This window comes from Maniola hyperantus, chromosome 17 (assembly GCF_902806685.2).
Source record: "Maniola hyperantus chromosome 17, iAphHyp1.2, whole genome shotgun sequence".
NCBI classification, from domain to species: Eukaryota; Metazoa; Arthropoda; class Insecta; order Lepidoptera; family Nymphalidae; genus Maniola; species Maniola hyperantus.
Window position 1 is genome coordinate 759157 of NC_048552.1, and position 20775 is coordinate 779931.

At 43.3% G+C, this 20775-nt stretch overlaps 1 protein-coding gene across 1 annotated transcript in view; it reads right to left on the reverse strand.

Annotated features, from left to right (window-relative positions):
- The window catches only part of LOC117990003 (fibrillin-2-like), a 79107-nt gene that overhangs the window by 18234 nt on the left and 40098 nt on the right, over positions 1–20775 (reverse strand). Inside the window, exons 11-31 of the mRNA XM_034977425.2 lie at positions 19527–19722; positions 18972–19109; positions 17774–17890; positions 16830–17046; positions 15601–15811; positions 15285–15389; positions 14036–14295; positions 13076–13259; positions 11867–11974; positions 11132–11301; positions 10721–10853; positions 9444–9605; positions 8728–9050; positions 8096–8246; positions 7052–7204; positions 6124–6304; positions 2732–2924; positions 2447–2620; positions 1544–1710; positions 686–825; positions 278–394 (exon numbers count right to left, since the gene is read on the reverse strand). Coding sequence (XP_034833316.1) covers positions 278–394; positions 686–825; positions 1544–1710; positions 2447–2620; positions 2732–2924; positions 6124–6304; positions 7052–7204; positions 8096–8246; positions 8728–9050; positions 9444–9605; positions 10721–10853; positions 11132–11301; positions 11867–11974; positions 13076–13259; positions 14036–14295; positions 15285–15389; positions 15601–15811; positions 16830–17046; positions 17774–17890; positions 18972–19109; positions 19527–19722 — 3600 coding nt within the window. The remainder of the gene's footprint in view (positions 1–277; positions 395–685; positions 826–1543; positions 1711–2446; positions 2621–2731; positions 2925–6123; positions 6305–7051; positions 7205–8095; positions 8247–8727; positions 9051–9443; positions 9606–10720; positions 10854–11131; positions 11302–11866; positions 11975–13075; positions 13260–14035; positions 14296–15284; positions 15390–15600; positions 15812–16829; positions 17047–17773; positions 17891–18971; positions 19110–19526; positions 19723–20775) is intronic.

Below are 20775 nucleotides of genomic sequence, written 5' to 3' on the forward strand. Positions count from 1 at the left end.
AGAACAATCTCTTATGCCACTTGTGTACAGTGATTCCCAATGATTTGCTAGAGATCATTCGTCCACCTAATGGGGGTTTACGACGCTGCGACCAATCAATCTTGGGACCTCGATCTATCGGTTTTTAACCACCTATTTACTTTGGTTTCACGAATCATTAAGCTCTATCGGTCACTCCAATTCTCCACAGACCTTCTCATAATTGACGTTTAGGAGGAGCAGTGCTGAATAAGAAGTGGGAAAACATTATTGATTAGAAAAAAGGTCCATAACTCACGATCATCAATGCTGTCAGACTGGTAGCCCTTGTCGCATATACACTTGAACATGCCGTAGGTGTTCTCGCAACGACCGAACACGCACACGTTGTCGAACGTTGCACACTCGTCCATATCTGTAAACAAATAAAATTAAAAAAAACACTTTCTAGAGCAGTGTTCTAAACTAGTGAAAAGATGAAGTATAGTATACAGATACACAATGTCCATGACATTCAAGATTTTCAAGAAAACTTGATAGTGCTAGTCCGCCATTCTGTAGTCACCCAAAAGACACTTCGAGAGATTTGAAAATCTTCTCAAATTAGTTGCTCAACGCCAAGAAACTTCGATTGAATTACGCAGGAAAGTGGGCTCAAAAATGGATAGGCTCGGCTGAAAAAACAAATTACGTTCATAGAATTTACCAGGACAAGATTTCCCATCATCGGATTTAGTAAATCCAACGTCACAGTCGCATTCGTATCCACCGGGCATGTTGGTGCAGTGGCCGTTCTCACACAACGTTGGGTCGTTGGCACACTCATCGATGTCCACACATGAATACCTGAAAAGGTCAAAAAATCCTTTTAATTATAGGTAAGATTTGAAAGTTTTACAGGGTCAAATAATAACAAATTCAATGGCACAATCCAAAACAACTATTTCTAACGTACTCGTAGATACAGCCATGTCACTTGAAGAATGTTAAATATGCATGTGGAAGGAAAAAGAGAAGAGGACAACCAAAGAAAAGATGGATAGATTGCGTAAAAGAGGATATGCGTGTAAAAGGGGTGGATAATACGTTGACGGATGACAGAAGTGAGTAGAAGAAAAAGACATGTTGTGCCGACCCCACGTAGCGTGGGATAAGGTAAGAAAGAAGAAGACTCGTAGATACAGTACATACGAAATAATACATTCAAAGAAATTCTTCACCTCTTGTTTTGTGGCTTTTCATAGTACCAAACCAGCACACATTTTAACATACAATAAAATTATCGTGATGATCAGCGCAAAACTGTAGTACCGCGCGGTTCGGCTTTTCGGAACAGCCGGACACGATCAGCACGAATCGTCAGCGTGGGTCAATTTCAGTATGAAATGACACAAAAAACTACAAAACTCGTGCTCTTTGGGCTCCCCGTTAGCGCTGGCAAAGTGTTATTATGCAACCACACTTCAATATATTTGCAAGCGTGAAACCTGAGGATGATTTGGTATCGATTCTATAATAACACAATCTATTTTGAAACCAGAAATAAAGAAATAGCAACACTTACCCATCTCCCTTATACCCAGTATCGCACAAGCACATAAATGAGCCGTCATTATTGGTGCAGTTGGCCCTCGGGTGACACCCTCCGTTGTTGGTGAGGCACTCGTCCACGTCCTCGCACTCCGTGCCGTCGCCCCTCCAGCCGTCACGGCAGCGGCATTGGAAGGAACCCTGAGGAAGTTGACCTTGATCAGATTACGTTTGGGCAACTAAATAATATTATGGGAAAATCAAGGGGAAAATAAAAAGGAATATTTATTATTGTGTGACATTTTTTTTGTGTGAAAGTGTGTATCTACGTAAATATGCACTCGAAAAGGAGAAGAAATAAATATTTAAATGATGAAAGAAAAACGTTTATTCATGTTCACCAATAATTTTTTTACATAGTTCCATCTTGGGTTCAAACTGCCTACCAAGTAGGTACCATAATATCGCCAATTTCGAGGATTATCTTGTAGTGGTAAAGGCTCCTGTACTTATGGCAGACTATTGAGCAGCCCATCCGCCTTCATCATTGAATCTGTAAGTTTTTTTCACCAGGGATGATATTTCTATTGCAGGATCCTTGCGTGTGCAATTTGAATCTGGGAGTGGATACTACTTTTCTCCAAGCAATCTATTAAACGCTTTACTAACCCCAAGTTAGGCAAATCTTTATTTTTTTACCTTATCCAAAATAGGTAGTAGGGACGTCACCAAATTTGCTTTTGCCGTTCACCCTTTCTTTAGCCTTGCGGGTTTTATTCCAGCATCTCTATGAGCACATGGTCGGGTGCTCGAACATGCTCATAAATGCATATAGTGTATTTATACCTAAACCTGTTCCATTTTCGAAAAATGAAATTGGGCGCAGCACATAAATCTGCCGATTTGTTAGTACTAAGACCAATGCCTTAATACTCACTGGCAAATTAATGCAGTCAGCAGACGGGTGGCAGTCGCACGTGCCCAGCTCGCACTCATCATCATCAGTACAGGCAGGACCCTGCTCCGGCTTCACGCTGTATCCATCGGGGCAGCGGCAGACGAAGCTGCCGATGGTGTTGCGACATTCGCCAGCACCGCAGAGATCTGGAATCTGGAATTGAGGGCGAATTTTATAACAATGCCCTCAAAAAAATTAAAGCGAAATTTTCTGGAGTGAACTGGAATCCCCTAAAGGTTATATTATCTTAAGATGGATGCTTACATCAGAACACTCGTCGATATCCAAGCAGGTGGGTTTGGTGTCGTCAGGCGACGGCAGCAGGCCTTCCCCGCAGGTGCAGATGTATGACCCAGGCGTGTTCCTGCACACTCCACCGCCGCAGATTCTCGCGCCACCGCTGCATTCGTCTATGTCACGACATGTTCGCCCGTCTGCTCGAAGGTGCCAGCCGTCCCTGAAGGAAAAACTTGATCATTTTTTTTATTTACTAAGTACTGCTTCCCCTCTTGCTGTTCCCTCTTGGCAACTAAAAATGCGCATCAGCAAGTACGATGGTTGACACAGTCGTGCTGGCATCGAGTCGGATCCCCCGTACACTCGTCGATGTCGTCGCAGTGCGACTTGACCTAAACCATTTTATCAAAATCCTGAAAGGAAACTATCAGAATCCTGAAAGAAATTTACCCTTTAGGCAACTAAAAATGCGCACCTGCAAGTACAGTGGTAGGAGCCGGGAGAGTTGACACAGTCGTGCTGGCATCGTGTCGGATCCTCCGTACACTCGTCGATGTCGTCGCAGTGCGACTTGACCTAAACCATTTTATCAAAATCCTGAAAGGAAACTATCAGAATCCTGAAAGAAATTTACCCTTTAGGCAACTAAAAATGCGCACCTGCAAGTACAGTGGTAGGAGCCGGGAGAGTTGACACAGTCGTGCTGGCATCGTGTCGGATCCTCCGTACACTCGTCGATGTCGTCGCAGTGCGACTTGACCTAAACCATTTTATCAAAATCCTGAAAGGAAACTATCAGAATCCTGAAAGAAATTTACCCTTTAGGCAACTAAAAATGCGCACCTGCAAGTACAGTGGTAGGAGCCGGGAGAGTTGACACAGTCGTGCTGGCATCGTGTCGGATCCTCCGTACACTCGTCGATGTCGTCGCAGTGCGACTTGACCTAAACCATTTTATCAAAATCCTGAAAGGAAACTATCAGAATCCTGAAAGAAATTTACCCTTTAGGCAACTAAAAATGCGCACCTGCAAGTACAGTGGTAGGAGCCGGGAGAGTTGACACAGTCGTGCTGGCATCGAGTCGGATCCCCCGTACACTCGTCGATGTCGTCGCAGTGCGACTTGACCTAAACCATTTTATCAAAATCCTGAAAGGAAACTATCAGAATCCTGAAAGAAATTTACCCTTTAGGCAACTAAAAATGCGCACCTGCAAGTACAGTGGTAGGAGCCGGGAGAGTTGACACAGTCGTGCTGGCATCGTGTCGGATCCTCCGTACACTCGTCGATGTCGTCGCAGTGCGACTTGACCTAAACCATTTTATCAAAATCCTGAAAGGAAACTATCAGAATCCTGAAAGAAATTTACCCTTTAGGCAACTAAAAATGCGCACCTGCAAGTACAGTGGTAGGAGCCGGGAGAGTTGACACAGTCGTGCTGGCATCGTGTCGGATCCTCCGTACACTCGTCGATGTCGTCGCAGTGCGACTTGACCTAAACCATTTTATCAAAATCCTGAAAGGAAACTATCAGAATCCTGAAAGAAATTTACCCTTTAGGCAACTAAAAATGCGCACCTGCAAGTACAGTGGTAGGAGCCGGGAGAGTTGACACAGTCGTGCTGGCATCGTGTCGGATCCCCCGTACACTCGTCGATGTCGTCGCAGTGCGACTTGACCTAAACCATTTTATCAAAATCCTGAAAGGAAACTATCAGAATCCTGAAAGAAATTTACCCTTTAGGCAACTAAAAATGCGCACCTGCAAGTACAGTGGTAGGAGCCGGGAGAGTTGACACAGTCGTGCTGGCATCGTGTCGGATCCTCCGTACACTCGTCGATGTCGTCGCAGTGCGACTTGACCTAAACCATTTTATCAAAATCCTGAAAGGAAACTATCAGAATCCTGAAAGAAATTTACCCTTTAGGCAACTAAAAATGCGCACCTGCAAGTACAGTGGTAGGAGCCGGGAGAGTTGACACAGTCGTGCTGGCATCGTGTCGGATCCTCCGTACACTCGTCGATGTCGTCGCAGTGCGACTTGACCTAAACCATTTTATCAAAATCCTGAAAGGAAACTATCAGAATCCTGAAAGAAATTTACCCTTTAGGCAACTAAAAATGCGCACCTGCAAGTACAGTGGTAGGAGCCGGGAGAGTTGACACAGTCGTGCTGGCATCGTGTCGGATCCTCCGTACACTCGTCGATGTCGTCGCAGTGCGACTTGACCTAAACCATTTTATCAAAATCCTGAAAGGAAACTATCAGAATCCTGAAAGAAATTTACCCTTTAGGCAACTAAAAATGCGCACCTGCAAGTACAGTGGTAGGAGCCGGGAGAGTTGACACAGTCGTGCTGGCATCGTGTCGGATCCTCCGTACACTCGTCGATGTCGTCGCAGTGCGACTTGACCTAAACCATTTTATCAAAATCCTGAAAGGAAACTATCAGAATCCTGAAAGAAATTTACCCTTTAGGCAACTAAAAATGCGCACCTGCAAGTACAGTGGTAGGAGCCGGGAGAGTTGACACAGTCGTGCTGGCATCGTGTCGGATCCTCCGTACACTCGTCGATGTCGTCGCAGTGCGACTTGACCTAAACCATTTTATCAAAATCCTGAAAGGAAACTATCAGAATCCTGAAAGAAATTTACCCTTTAGGCAACTAAAAATGCGCACCTGCAAGTACAGTGGTAGGAGCCGGGAGAGTTGACACAGTCGTGCTGGCATCGTGTCGGATCCTCCGTACACTCGTCGATGTCGTCGCAGTGCGACTTGACCTAAACCATTTTATCAAAATCCTGAAAGGAAACTATCAGAATCCTGAAAGAAATTTACCCTTTAGGCAACTAAAAATGCGCACCTGCAAGTACAGTGGTAGGAGCCGGGAGAGTTGACACAGTCGTGCTGGCATCGTGTCGGATCCTCCGTACACTCGTCGATGTCGTCGCAGTGCGACTTGACCTAAACCATTTTATCAAAATCCTGAAAGGAAACTATCAGAATCCTGAAAGAAATTTACCCTTTAGGCAACTAAAAATGCGCACCTGCAAGTACAGTGGTAGGAGCCGGGAGAGTTGACACAGTCGTGCTGGCATCGTGTCGGATCCTCCGTACACTCGTCGATGTCGTCGCAGTGCGACTTGACCTAAACCATTTTATCAAAATCCTGAAAGGAAACTATCAGAATCCTGAAAGAAATTTACCCTTTAGGCAACTAAAAATGCGCACCTGCAAGTACAGTGGTAGGAGCCGGGAGAGTTGACACAGTCGTGCTGGCATCGTGTCGGATCCTCCGTACACTCGTCGATGTCGTCGCAGTGCGACTTGACCTAAACCATTTTATCAAAATCCTGAAAGGAAACTATCAGAATCCTGAAAGAAATTTACCCTTTAGGCAACTAAAAATGCGCACCTGCAAGTACAGTGGTAGGAGCCGGGAGAGTTGACACAGTCGTGCTGGCATCGTGTCGGATCCTCCGTACACTCGTCGATGTCGTCGCAGTGCGACTTGACCGTGGACTGCGCGTAGCCCTCGTCGCACACACACTGGTAAGTGCCCATTTGATTCTCGCAGGCACCGTTGCTGCAGATACCTAGAAAAAGTTAATGTTAAAAAACCCAGGAACCTATAGTACGCGACAGGTTGAGATGGCAATTGGGGAGAGAACGTCCCGCACAGCCTCCGCACTAACCCGGCGCTGGATAGCGCAGGTGACGTGCGGGTATACGGGGTGTCCCCCCCGCCTTGTACCCCGTTTGCCATCTCGACCTGTTGCGGACTACATCTTGAACTTTATCCCTACTCAGTGAAAATAATTGAAACACCCTGTTGGTTATAGTTTTAGTTCAAAGACAAAGTGTTTTTTTTTAAATATGTAGACTTTTGAATGTCAATTGTTGAATTTAACAGAGGTAATTATTTAGGACTTAGTAAGCTATTAATTTTGACAACCTCAGTTAAAATAGGTAATCAACTTGATCTTTCTATTTAACTATAGCCCAGTCATACCATACCATTGGTCAAATTCCACCATGTCTTCAATTTGCATGATTTAGCATATAACCGTTACATACAGCAACTAGCTTATGCTGGCGCAACCCCCTATTTTACTCCCTTAGGGGTTGAATTTTCTAAAATCTCTTCTTAGCGGATGCCTACGTCATAATAGCTGCATGCCAAATTTCTGCCCGATCCGTCCAGTAATTTTAGCTGTGCGTTGATAGATCAGTCAGTCACCTTTTCCTTTTCAACCGTCTTCCAAAAAGGAGGTGGTTCTCGATTCGGCCCGTTTTTTTAAATATTTATATATTCAGAAGAGAAGATAGACGCTTCGACTCACCTGAAGTGATGGAACATTCGTCGATGTCCTTACAAGAAAGACGATCCGGTGCCAACTCCATGCCAGGCGCACACTCGCAGCGGAAGGAGCCTGGTGTATTGACGCAGCGTCCTCCACGACACAGTGCGCGATTCTCAAGGCACTCATTGACATCTGCATATAAAAAAATAGCATTACTGAGCAACTGAGCTGAGAAATATACCTAAACATGGTTGGTTTTCTTAACAGATCGTAAAAACAGGTGAGGAAGCGCTGGTCAATTCTAAACTTCAAAGTTTGGAACATCGGCGCAAAGTTGCCTGTCTATCGGTATTTTAAAGGATATATTTCGGAGAGTGTGCCGAAGCTTCGCCAAGGACTGCACCCGTACGTAGTTGAAATTCCGCGGATATGTACGAAGCGATTAGCCTCCTCATTTTTAGTTTGAGTTGCTAAGATTTGGAACACCCTTCCAGCATCAGAACTGGATAAATTGGAATAGTAGATGGACGGTCTCAAGCGAGTAGTTGCAAGCCACTGGACGCAAACGTGTTCTGTAGAGATTTTTTCAGGAGGCTTGTCTATCGATTAAGACAACGACAAAAGTGAATCTACCAATGGTTAGGATTGCCCTTCCACCGAGAAGAACTAACAAGAAACTCAGACGACAAACAGAACCAACCTTCCTGTTCTATCGTCATCCCTCCCACTCTTGGCATATAGTAGAATAGAACAACTTTTTATTCAAATAAACTTTTACAAGTGCTTTTGAATCGTCAAAATAATGTACCACTGGTTCGGAATGCTGTTAAATCGGTATAAAATGGGGTGAATTCGTATTTTGTAATGTAATACAGTAACACAGGATGTAAGGATTCCTATTAATAATTTTATTCTATTTGGGTAAGTATTAAGATTTTAAATTTGCACGCCATGGTGTGGCAGATTGTAGCTCGAATCAAAAACAATATTGTAATTAACAACTTATTAATGTAACCTACAATCAGCAAATAAATAATTTGTATTTGTATTTGTAAATAATAGGTATTGCTATATCGAACTTACCCACACACACTTTAGACAGTTCATCCGTGATATACCCCGCGTGGCAGTGGCAAGTGAAACTGCCCTCCGTGTTGCGACACTCGCCCGAACCACACACGTCATCAACTATTTCACATTCATTCACATCCACGCAGGTGTGGTTCTTGGAATCCTAAAAAAGGGTGTTTATTATAGGCTTTTAATTTATTTAGAGCACATAGTTCAAAAAACCGATTGACGCTGGGGTCCCAAGGTGCAAGAATGGCGACCTCATTGCATGCTGGCTGTATTTTTTGTAGTTGCATTATAGCTGGTCGAAAATCCAATCAAATGAATCTGTTCAATCTTTTCAACTATTCTAAAATCTAAGACTGCCTCATGTTCAAAAGAAATTAATATGTAAATTCAGTTTTAGGTCTTCATAGATATGCTTTGAGACACATCATGGTTTCGTGAAGACCTGAATCTACATATTGCCTGAAAATATAATTTGTCGACTCACATGCTCATTGCTGGGTCTAAGATCCGTATAAGATCTGTGAGAGAAAACCCCTTAGCCAAGTATTCGGATATTTATAGGAGGTACCCCTTATAAATTTCGTGTCTAAAATCAACAAAAGTCATCTAATTCAACAGGCATTTAAACCACTTACCTTTTCATATCCAGGGAAGCAGTCACAAGTAAACGTCCCAAGCATGTTCCTACATCGTCCGTGTCCACAGAGACCAGGGAAAGCTGCACACTCATTAACCTCCATCTGTCCCGGTATGACCCCGGTGCCTCCCCCACCAGGTCCCCAGCTATCAGTCCCGTTCTCCCAGTTCCCACCATCGTCCCACCCATCCCCCGGGCCATTCCCGCCGCCGGTGTGGCTCCAGATGTCTGTTCTGTTTGGGCCCCCCGGCCCAGGCCGGTCCCAGATCGTGGAAGGGTACTCGCCGTCAGAAATACAGAGATCACGGTATGAATCCGTTCCTGGTAAAAAAAAATCAAAATTAATAATATTTATTTAACTTGCGACCTTAAGAAGATAGCGGGAAGTGGGTGAATGGGGAAGGCGGAGGATCGTGTGTGGTGGCGCGCTCTTGGGAAAGCCTATGTCCAGCAGTGGACGCAAACAGGCTGACTGATTGAATATTTATTTCCCTATGCCCAATTTATGGCACTTATGATGAGTTAAGACTACTAATGATTCGGAAAACAGCTTCCACTGAATGAAGAATAATTAATAATAATTGACGTTTCAAAAAAATTACGTTGGTCAAAGTTCTTAAGCAATAATTTTTTATTACGTGATTGGCTTAACAACAATTCTATGATGAGGTCTTAACTAGGTTGAAGCGCGCTTGCCTAGAAGAATTTACAGACCTTTCTTAGGGCAGGGTTCACAGCGGCTGTCGCCCCACGCCTTGCCGAGCGAGGAGCAGCAGCAGATGGCCTTGTAAACCACTACTTGCAGAGGATTCGAACAACGACCTCCCACATAGTCCGTGTAGCAGTACTCGCGACGAGTGTCTACACAGCGGTTACCTGGGAAACACCAAAAATATTGACTGAGTAACTTGAAGCTGTGATAGCCTAGTGGTTAGGACGTCCGCCTTCTAATCGGAGGTCGGGAGTTCGATCCCGGGCACGCACCTCTGACTTTTCGGAGTTATGTGCTTGTATCACTTGCTTTAACGGTGAAGGAAAACATCGTGAGAAAACCTGCATGCCTGAGAGTTCTCCATAATGTTCTCAAAGGCCAGCGTGGTAGACTATTGCCAAAACCCTTTTCACTCTGAGAGGAGACCCGTGCTCTGTAGTGAGCCGGCGATGGGTTGATGATGATGAACTTGAATATAGAACAATCCATCGCCGACGCACTACTGAAAACGCGTCTCAGAATGAGAAGGGTTCAGGCCAAAGTCTGCTACAGTGGTCCAGTGCGGCTTAGCAGACTTCACACACCTTTGAGAACATTATGGAGAACTCTCAGGCATGCAGATTGCAGATTTCCTCCCGATGCATCCTTCATTGTTAAATCAAGTGATATTTTAATTGCTTAAAATGTACAGAGCTCGAGAAGTTTTCGAATAGAAGGCCGAACCGTTATAGAACGAGTGAGTCTATAGAATTGCCATGGTGAATTTGACCTGCTTTAATGTTTCTACTAGCGTGAAAGTAGAACATATAATATAGCTATGCGTAATGTTTAAGAATAACCTAATAATAAATTTATATATTTTTATCCTTGATTCGATAATCCTGGATTCCTTGTATCTTAGTTACGTTTACGCCTATGACATACTTTATTCCGGCGCTTCTTCTACTTGAGGTCTTTTGACTTTACTACTCAAGTATTAGAGGCGCCGGGATAACCTAACCAGTTCTAACTGGTAATGTGTGGTACAGCTTTAAATTAAAACCACCTGACTATTCATAAGTACTTGTAAAAAGTTTACATGAATAAAAAAAACATTCATTCTATTCTATTCTATTCTATTGCTACGCAAAATGTATATTTTGCCTATTTAATTTTAAGAGATTGATAATTCTAACTTATACTGCTATATTTTTGTGTTGTGGTCTTCAATAAAAGTTATTTCATTCATAAATTTATAGATAGCTGAGGCATTTAAAAAGTGTTCAAAATTTGTTTTTACCAGCTGCATCAAGAGTCAACCCCGGTGGACATTCGCAGCGATAGGACCCGTCCGTGTTGACGCACTGGCCTCCGATACAGAGCTCTGGGTCTAACATGCACTCGTCTATGTCACGACATGTTGCTCCGTCCAGCTAGAAACAAACAACTTTGTGGTTTTACGGGATAAAAAGTAGCCATTGTCACTCTCAGGTCTTTAATTATATCCATGCAAAGCGCTGATCTATTGCTCCGTTGCGGCATTATTGAAGAACAAACCAACAAACACACTTTCGCATTTTTTATAATATGGGTGATCCATACCTTTTTCTAGTAGTTCAATTTGAGTTTTACAACTCTAATATCTTATTAACTTTATTCTTTTGGCAGGTACCGTCACTTTTAGGGCATTAACATTAATAGTTCAACAAACCTTAGCAAATCCTTTCGGACAAGGGCAGTCGTCAGGTTCGCAGGGTTCACATGGCGAGCCCCATGCCAGACCAACGCTGCAACAGCATTCTTGCCTGAGCAGAGGCTTCGGTGCCGCCGCTTCACACTGGCCGTCTACCACTCTTCGCCAACATGAGCCTCGTCGATTATCTACAAAATTTTAGTGATTGACAATAATTTTCTCCTGCCTAATATCGCCCACGGCAGCAAATCTTAACGGAGACCAGCCAACCACGCAGGAGATATTATGGTGTGCACAGATACGCAAACACAGGTTTACTTTCTATTCCCTCACTCTCAGTCCAATCCAAAGTCCAGGACCGGAGAGAGACCAAGCTTAGAGTTAACGGCTTTACATGCTCTGCGAGGCTCGGGTTGTAACAGCGTCGATTTCCCAACTGCGTGGTGTTACTGAGAATTTATTCCTTGACAGGAAAACTAATTATTTTTAGGCTACCTGGAAGTCCTGGGCATCGAACTTGGGACTTCATAATCTACAGCCAAATAAGCCAGCTAAAGCAACGCAAAGACTAAAGACTAACTCAAACCTTTTAACAAAAATGCCGTAGTTTGAAATGGTGCAACGGTATTCCCGTATTCACCTAACCTTTGGTTTAATCTGGTAAACTGCTTATTTGGATTAGAATAATAATCAGACCCACAAACAGACCATATTATATCTCCAAATAATAAATAGGAGAATTGAATAGCATACCGAGACAATGCTGTCCAGTAGTGTCCAACACAAAACCATGTTCGCATTCGCATTCGTAACTGCCGTGCGTGTTGATGCAGCGGCCATTGTCGCAAGGATTCATTTGTTCTGTGAACAAAATGTTACTGATGGTGTACAACAGGATTGCTACACTGAAAAACTTAATATTAGGAAGAAGAAGATGAGACCATCTTGGAATGATACTAAGAAGAATCTAAATAAATGCATTACTTAGCAAAAAAGATTACACATCGAATTTTAGAAAGAGATAATCGGCAACATCGGCTTCGTAGACGCGAATTACTGACTTTTTGTGCCTCTCCACTATACTTGAGGTTAGCGGTCAGCTCAGCGAATTTTTCTCGGTCTTGCGCCAAGCGAAATAGTTTTTCTACGCTGGCGATCTTCGCCAGAAATAGCAGTGGAATATTCTCAGTTTGAGCTTTGGACACTTTACAGCTGCACAAAACCTTTTCCATCCTTTTAAGGCTTGCTCGGGAAATTTCAATCCGATATTGTAATCGATTCACAAGGTGATCGTTACAGAAAGTAATTTTTTACGTTTGCTCAAGAAATAACACTATTTTTAAATGTAGATTAGGTACTTACTATTAAATTATTATTCATGTAATGAAATTGCCAAGCAGTGCAATGATTTTGATCGTGTGACAATAATTATTATGAGTTGTTACTTGTTAAGCATTTTATTAAAAGTTCCTTTCCAAGTTTATGAGCTGATTTCATTCATTACATTCATTAAAAACATAACACTAAATTTCGCAGACCTAGTGATTGGTTACTATAATTATTTTCGGCAAAAAAAATTTAAGACTTTTTATTAAGATAAAAATACATTTATGATGAAATCTTTCACTTGTTTCAACAAAGTTATCTCCATAAAAGAGAAATTTTAACTCAATATTTGAAATACAACAACAATTTAAAGATATCTAAAGTACCTACAGTAGTGAACAGTACTACCACTTTTATAAGTTACACCAATGTACCTGCGCAGAATCCCTATTTCTGAATGGCGCGAAAATACTCAACCAATCATAGCACGCGTCCGTTTGGAAAATTTAAAAAAACTAGGTGAACCAAGTGAAAAATTTCCAAAATCATCATCAGAAATGGGATCACATGACACTTGGCCTTGTGTTAGAAAGCCAATGCGTATGAGTCAGTGTGACAAACACACAAAGTGGTAACCTGTGGCGACGGGGAACATGGGGGGGATGTCCCCGCGGTCATAATCCGTGACGAGGAAAACTAGCTCACCCTCGCATTCGTCAATGTCTCGGCAGATCTGCTCGTCGGGCTCGTAGCGCGTGCCGGGCGGGCACACGCACGAGAAGCTGCCCATCGAGTTGCGGCACTGCCCGCCCGTGCAGTACTGGAACAACACGGTTTGTTAATACTTTTTTTTTAATAGAGATAGCGAGCAAACTAGCAGGCGGGTCACCTGATGTTAAGTGATTACCGCCGCCCATGGACATTTGGAGCACCAGAGGAACCTCCGATGCGTTGCCGGCCTTTTAGGAATTTGTTGGTCTACTAATACTGCTAGAAAGTCTTGCATTACAAATAATATAAATGCGAAAATGTATCTGTCTGTCTGTCTTCAAAGTGGGAAGTCTCGGACTCGATTCCTAACAGGGGCTATTTGGGAATTTGTAATTTCTAAATTGTCGCTCGTCTGGTGTGGGAGGCTACTACGTTGGCTAGTTACCACCCCTAGCTATTTAGCGTTCCGATACGATGGAACAAGTGGTATGGGTTCAATAAAGACCTCTTTCATGTTTCAAACTAGTCCCTTTCCATCTTAGACGTCGTGAGAACGTAGTCAAAGGCTAACTTGTATTGGTATCTAAATATATAAAAGGATGACTAACTGACTGACTGACTGACAGACTGACTGACTGACTGATCAATCAACGCACAGCTCAAACTACTGGACGGATTGTGCTGAAATTTGGCATGCAGATAGCTATTATTACGTAAGCATCCGCTAAGAAAGGATTTTTGAAAATTCATCCCCTAAGGGGGTGAAATAGGGGTTTGAAATTTTTGTACTCCACGCGGACAAAGTCGCGAGCATAAGCTAGTTAAAAAATGTTAATATTAAAATCTACGTTCTATCCCGTGGCCAAATAGTCCATTGCAACTTACCGACTGATGCATGTCGCACTCGTCGATATCCCTGCATATACCATCATGGTCTTGGTGGTACCCAGGGTCGCATATACACTTGTACCCCGGCTCGAGGTTCTCGCAAGTGCCGTGGGGGCATATGCCCGGGATCATGGTACATTCGTTAATGTCTGCTCCTCCGTTATCTTTGCTTGCGCCTTCGGGGCAAAGGATCTCGTAGTCTTTGCTGCCACGCGCTGGGCAGGGCTTGCAAGATACTCCCCAACCCAAATGTAAACCTGAAAAAATAGGATTTTCAACTTTCTTACTAGCTCAATCACAGTTTCAATAGTTTCAATCATCATCATCATCCAATAGACGTCCACTGCTGGACATAGGCCTCTTGTAGGGACTTCGACACGCCACGGTCTTGTGCCGTCTGAATCCAGCGGCTCCCTGCGAATCGTCTGATGTCGTCCGTCCACCTAGTGGGGGATCTTCCAACGCTGCGTCTTCCGGTGCGAGGTCGCCATTCCAGCACCTTGGGACCCCAACGTCTATCGGTTGTACGAACTATGTGCCCTGTCCATTGCCACTTCAGCTTCGCAACCCGTTGAGCTATGTCGGTTACTCTAGTTCTCCTACGAATCTCTTCATTTCTGATTTGATCACGTAGGGAAACTCCAACTCCAACTCTCTCCATCGCCCGCTGAGTGACTCTGAGCTTTCTTATGAGGCCCATATTCAGATCAACTATTATTAAATGCTTTCGAATCGTCAAGTGAATGTACTACTGATTCGGAATGTCAGTAGAGGAAAGGGGAAACTGTTTCTGCTGCGGCTCCCGGAAGACCGGGAGCCGCAGCAGAAACAGCTGAAAACGGCAAGCGGCGCAAGTATGCCTCTCTTATAGAGAGTTACATTTTTGTGCCGTTTGCCGTGGAGACCCTGGGGCCATGGAGTCTTAGTGCTAAAAATTTTTTACGAGACATTTCACCGCGATTAATAGCCTCAACTGGTGACAGAAGGGCTGGCTCATTTTTTGCGCAACGGATCAGCCTGGCTGTCCAGCGCGGAAATGCAGCCAGTATTCTTGGCACCATTCCACGCGGTCATGATTTATATAGTAATTAGATAAGGCTAGCTTTCAGTTTTATTGTATTAAAAAAAAAAAAGGGGAATATTAGTCATTTAAAAAATGGCTAATATTCTTTTAAAAAAAAAAAAAAATAAGTATTACCGAGAAGAACCAGCAAGAAACTTAACATAATATTTTCGATAGGTTTACCTTTGCTAGCACTGCAGCAACATTGAGACTTGGTAACGGGCGTGGTACCGGGCCCAGTGCATTGCCCTTCTTCAAATTTTTCGTAACATAGATCCTGAACTTCATCTGCAAATACAAAAAAACTTAGTTTATTTTTCAAAAAAACATTTTTGTTTGTTGAAAACATAAGTCTTGAGTCTGCAAATGGGTATCTACTGCAGAATGCAATATATTTACTCACAAGATACTTTTCATAGAAATTCGAGACTTTGTAATGTAATTTGCTTGCCTTGTTAAACTATTAATCTGGGAAAATGGTTTGAACATTTCAACTAACCAAGACATGTCCTTCCATCATTACTGAGTGTGAACCCAGCGAGACATTCACACCGGAAGGACCCTGGAGTGTTGTGACACCGTCCATTGCGACAGATCTTGAGTTCTGAACACTCGTCGACGTCTATGCAAGCGCTTCGGTCTGGTGTAGGCCGGTAACCAGCTTCGCACACGCATTGGAAGGAACCTTCGCCGTTAACGCAGCGACCACCCTGTAAATATGAGACTATTTATTTTCCGCTGAAGAGCAAAACACACGTGGCCGAAGAATCAAAATCTTTTTTTACTACGCATTGACATCTACTTTAGGCATTGCCTTTGCCTAGAGTTGAATTAAAAAAAAAAGATAATTGGCAGTAAATGTAAAATGGTGGCAAGAAACGCGGGAGCTATTGATTCGAAGCAGAAAAGATTGAAATTTATAATTATGTCTTGTAGAAGTTTATTAGGCAGTGTATACTTAGATGAAATAAAGTCAGTTCTTATAAGTTGAGGTTATTTTTATTATTATCAATAATAACAAAAGACCACGGCTTTACATCCGGGAGATCTTGCAATGCTGCGCTTTCCGGTGCGAGGTCGCCATTCTAGCATCTTGCAACCCCGATATCTATCGTTTTTTTCAAACTATGGTTCCTCCCTGTTGCCAGTTCAACTTCGCTCTGGTTCTGCTACGAATCTCCTCATTTCTGATTTAATCACGCAGAGAAACTCCAAGCATAGCTCTTTCCAACACCCGCTGAGTGACTCTAAGGCCGAGATCTTGACTTTGCTCAGACTTAAGATTGAGTTAAAACGAGACAGATTTATGTGAAAGATAGAGCTCTGTCTCGTTTTAACTCTGTCTTATGTCTAAGCAAAGTCAGAGTGCGCTCTATAGATCTCACCCTTAGCTTTCTTATGAAATTACGGCAAGTAAGCAAAGCACTCGTCCACGTCGCGGCACGCGTCGGCCGACTCTGTGGGCTCGTAGCCCGGGTTGCACGAACACTCGTAACAAATTACCTGACAGAGGCTTTTGTCGGCACACTCGTCGACATCGGCGCAGTACCCAGCCGCGATGCGCGCGAAGCCAGGCTCGCACACGCACTCGTAGCCTCCAGGCGTGTTGCGGCACCGTCCTCGCCGACAGACCCGCGGGTTGTCCGCACACTCGTCCACGTCGCGGCACGCATGGCCCGACTCTGTGGGCTCGTAGCCCGGGTTGCACGAACACTCGTAACAAATTACCTGACAGAGGCTTTTGTCGGCACACTCGTCGACATCGGCGCAGTACCCAGCCGCGATGCGCGCGAAGCCAGGCTCGCACACGCACTCGTAGCCTCCAGGCGTGTTGCGGCACCGTCCTCGCCGACAGACCCGCGGGTTGTCCGCACACTCGTCCACGTCGCGGCACGCATGGCCCGACTCTGTGGGCTCGTAGCCCGGGTTGCACGAACACTCGTAACTGTTGTCATACGTAACGAGTTAGACAATTTTTTAAACCTGACAGATTACTGTCCTTTTATTTGACGAAAAGTCCCTAGTGGATAGTGTACGGGCGCTGTGTTGTTAGCTCAATCGTAACAACTAACAACTCCTACGAGCGAATGTCAAGCTAGGGGCCTAGCTGATCCAACCAAAATTATGCTTCTGGGATTACTTTTTAGGTTTCCGTACCTCAAAAGGAAAAAAGGAACCCTTATAGGATCACTTTGTTGTCTATCTGTTTGTCTGTCTGTCTGTCCGTCGTGCCTGTCAAGAAAACCTATAGAGTACTTCCTGTTGAACTAGAATCATGAAATTTGGTAGATAGGTACATCTTATAGCACAAGTAAAGGAATAAATCCGAAAACCGTAAGTTTGTGGTGACATCACAAAAAATGAAATTTGTTTAGTAGGTATAGATAATACTAGCTTATGCTCGCGACTTCGTCCGCGTGGACTACACAAATTTCAAACCCCTATTTCACCCCCTTAGGGGTTGAATTTTCAAAAATCCTTTCTTAGCGGATGCCTACGTCATAATAGCTATCTGCATGCCAAATTTCAGCCCGATCCGTCCAGTAGTTTAAGCTGTGCGTTGATAGATCAGTCAGTCAGTCAGTCAGTCAGTCATTCAGTCAGTCAGTCAGTCAGTCACCTTTTCCTTTTATATATTTAGATAATCTTAGATTAAGGACTATTAAGTATACCTGCCATCCATGTTAGTGCAGACTCCATTAGGGCACATGCCGCCATTCGTCATCTCACACTCGTTCGTGTCACTGCACCGAAGTCCATTCTCCACCGGGTCGAAACCGGGTGGACATCTGAAATCATTAATACTTAATTCATCACCCAAGTCAGCAAGAGGACTAAACACAGTATTAAGCAGTTACCCAATGACCAGCTAATGGCATTGATAACTTAGGGCTGATATAAAAAAATTAAACTATAGGTCTCAGATATTGAGAGCTAAAATACTGAATGCGGAAGAGTTGCAACCCTATGATAATTTTTTGAAATTCTTCAGGAGGTACCTACTCAGTAGGGGTGTTTAGCAGCCAAGCACTCGTCTTAGCCTGAGATCTAATAGAGTGCACTTTGCTCAGACTTAAGATTGAGTAAAAACGAGACAGATTTATGTGAGAGATATATACATTTGTCTCGTTTTAACTCTGTCTTAAGTCTCAGCAAAGTCAAAGTGCGCTCTATAGATTCTCATCCGATCCGAGTCCGTGAAAATACGTTCCTTTTTGTTTTGTATGGGTGCTTATGACATACGTCATAGATAATCGCTAGTATTCTCACGGATGACGGATAGAACTCGGATGATTTTTAGTGCAGTGCGTAATCGCCGTAAGACTAGCGCTTGAAGCAATCAAACCTCAATAGCTCAACCGGTATAGAAGTGGACTGAAAACCGAAAGGTCGACGGTTCAAATCCCGCCCGTTGCACTATTGTCGTACCTACTCCTAGCACAAGCCTGACGCTTAATTGGAGAGGAAAGGGGAACATTAGTCATTTAATATGGCTAATATTCTTATTAAAAAAAAAAAAAAAAAAAAAAAACCTGCTGGCAAGTGATGCTGTGGTCTGAGATTGTTTCCACAAGGCATGTGTCGTTAACATCGATATAAATGACAAGATATGGTCAAGCAAACAAAATTTTTCACGGTTTAGGAACCAAATAAATCAGCGCCACCTCTTAGATACTAATGAATGACCCGTTTGAAATCCAGAGGTCACTGAGTTTGCATTGGTGCTAAAGCACCACTGAGTCGGTGCCATTTTGTATGTTCAATAACCCTGTTCATACGAAGTAATATACCTACATGTATAAGTCAAGTAAAGTTAATAAGTTAAGCGCTATCCCGTGATTAAAAAATAGGTAATTTGTGCATACGTACCTACACTCGAAACTGCCAGGGTTGTTAATACACTGGCCCCCCCTGCAGTACTGCAGCGCGCACTCGTCGATGTCTATGCACGTCGGGTTGCCGTCCTGTTCTATCAGCTCTGCGCCGTTCCAACATTGACACTGATATCTGGCGAGACAATAACGTTTTTATTCATTTTCTTTTCTCTGACTATTCAGATTTTAGTTCTGAAACCCCTAAACTGTTGGACTTTTGAAGGTTTAAATTTGTGGACTAGCGCTTGGTTGCAATTGGTGGTACCTTTGAAGCGCTTCGTCACCAATGGTGTTGGAATGGCGACCTCGCACCGGAAGACGCAGCTAGGTGGACGGACGACATCAGACGAGTCGCAGGGAGCCGCTGGATGGCGGCGGCGCAAGACCGTGGCGTGTGGAAGTCCCTACAAGAGACCTATGTCCAGCAGTGGACGTCTATTGGTTGATGATGATGATGATAATGAATAAATGAGAAGCAGCACTTACTCCTATGACTTGTATCAGCCACTACAGTGATTTCGATAAGAAAATATGAATGACCAAACCTCACCCAATATCCTTATCAACGCAGTTCCCAAGTCCACAGATGCCATTCCTCAGCATACATTCATTGATTTTGGCAATGTGCGCCGGCTCTCTTCCTCCGCCGCCACCGCCTCCGTCGCCGCCGATGCCACCGCCGCTCGTGTCGTTGCGTTTCCAGTCAGGAGGGATTATACCACCTCCACACAGGTGGGTCCATTCCGCTACAATATTAATTAGAAGATAGAAACTAAAGATTTTAATCTTAAAATCGTCACAATAGTAAAACTAATTTAGGTCTTTTCGTCGTCGTTGAAGTAAAACTCGTGGGCACCCAAGAAGGGCTGGTAAAAGCTGGTGTAGCAGCAAAAATCAGAGCCAATAAACTTAAAAACAATCGGATGCACAATATCTAGCAAAGTGGGCTTGCGAGATAATCGAATGAAATTAAAAATGTAATTGTTAAAAAGACATCAAAACTTTGACACGAATTTTGAGGAGAATTTTAGCTAGGGGATTTCACTTGGACGATCTAACCTAAGGACGCGCCTCGCATGATTATTCCCCTCTGTCAATAGTAATGGATTTTTAAGCCACTGCGTTTATAAACACTGTTTGCGGAATCGATTTTGTCATTGTCAGAATCGTTTTCGATGTGTGACGACGTCTTACACGCTGGGTGAAAAATGCCTGTTTGTGCCGTTAGTGAGTGCAAGAACAAATCAAACACATCAAATTTACAAAAAGATGGAATTTCATTTCATAAGTAAGTATTTTTGGTGTAATAAACGCTTTCTATAAATTAAATTACATAAATTATTATAATAAAATAACAATCGAGAACTTTACCGATTCAGTAATTGAGTACGTAATAATTCGGTAGAAACGAGTCACACTTCTCACGAGACTATATTTTGTTTTTTCTAAACAATTGCAACCCTCGTTATATACAAATTAGGTTAAAATTTGAATACGCGTGAACAGCATGAAATTATGTAGTAGTAAAAATAACACTAGTCTCGTGGGAAGTGCGGTATACTAAAGACGGAGAGCCAGTGCCCAAAAAACTGTTTGAATTTACTAAGGCTAATTTTTTGCGCATACTGACCAGCTCTGTCCCCATATTCTGCTGACTAACCATTACAACTTTTATTTATATGCAATATACAAGTTATATAACAATTTTCAGCCTTAGTAAATTCATTTTATTACCTCGCAGGTACGACACCTTTGATAGCGCACCTGAGTCACTGTTCTCAGGTTCACTTGACTGACCG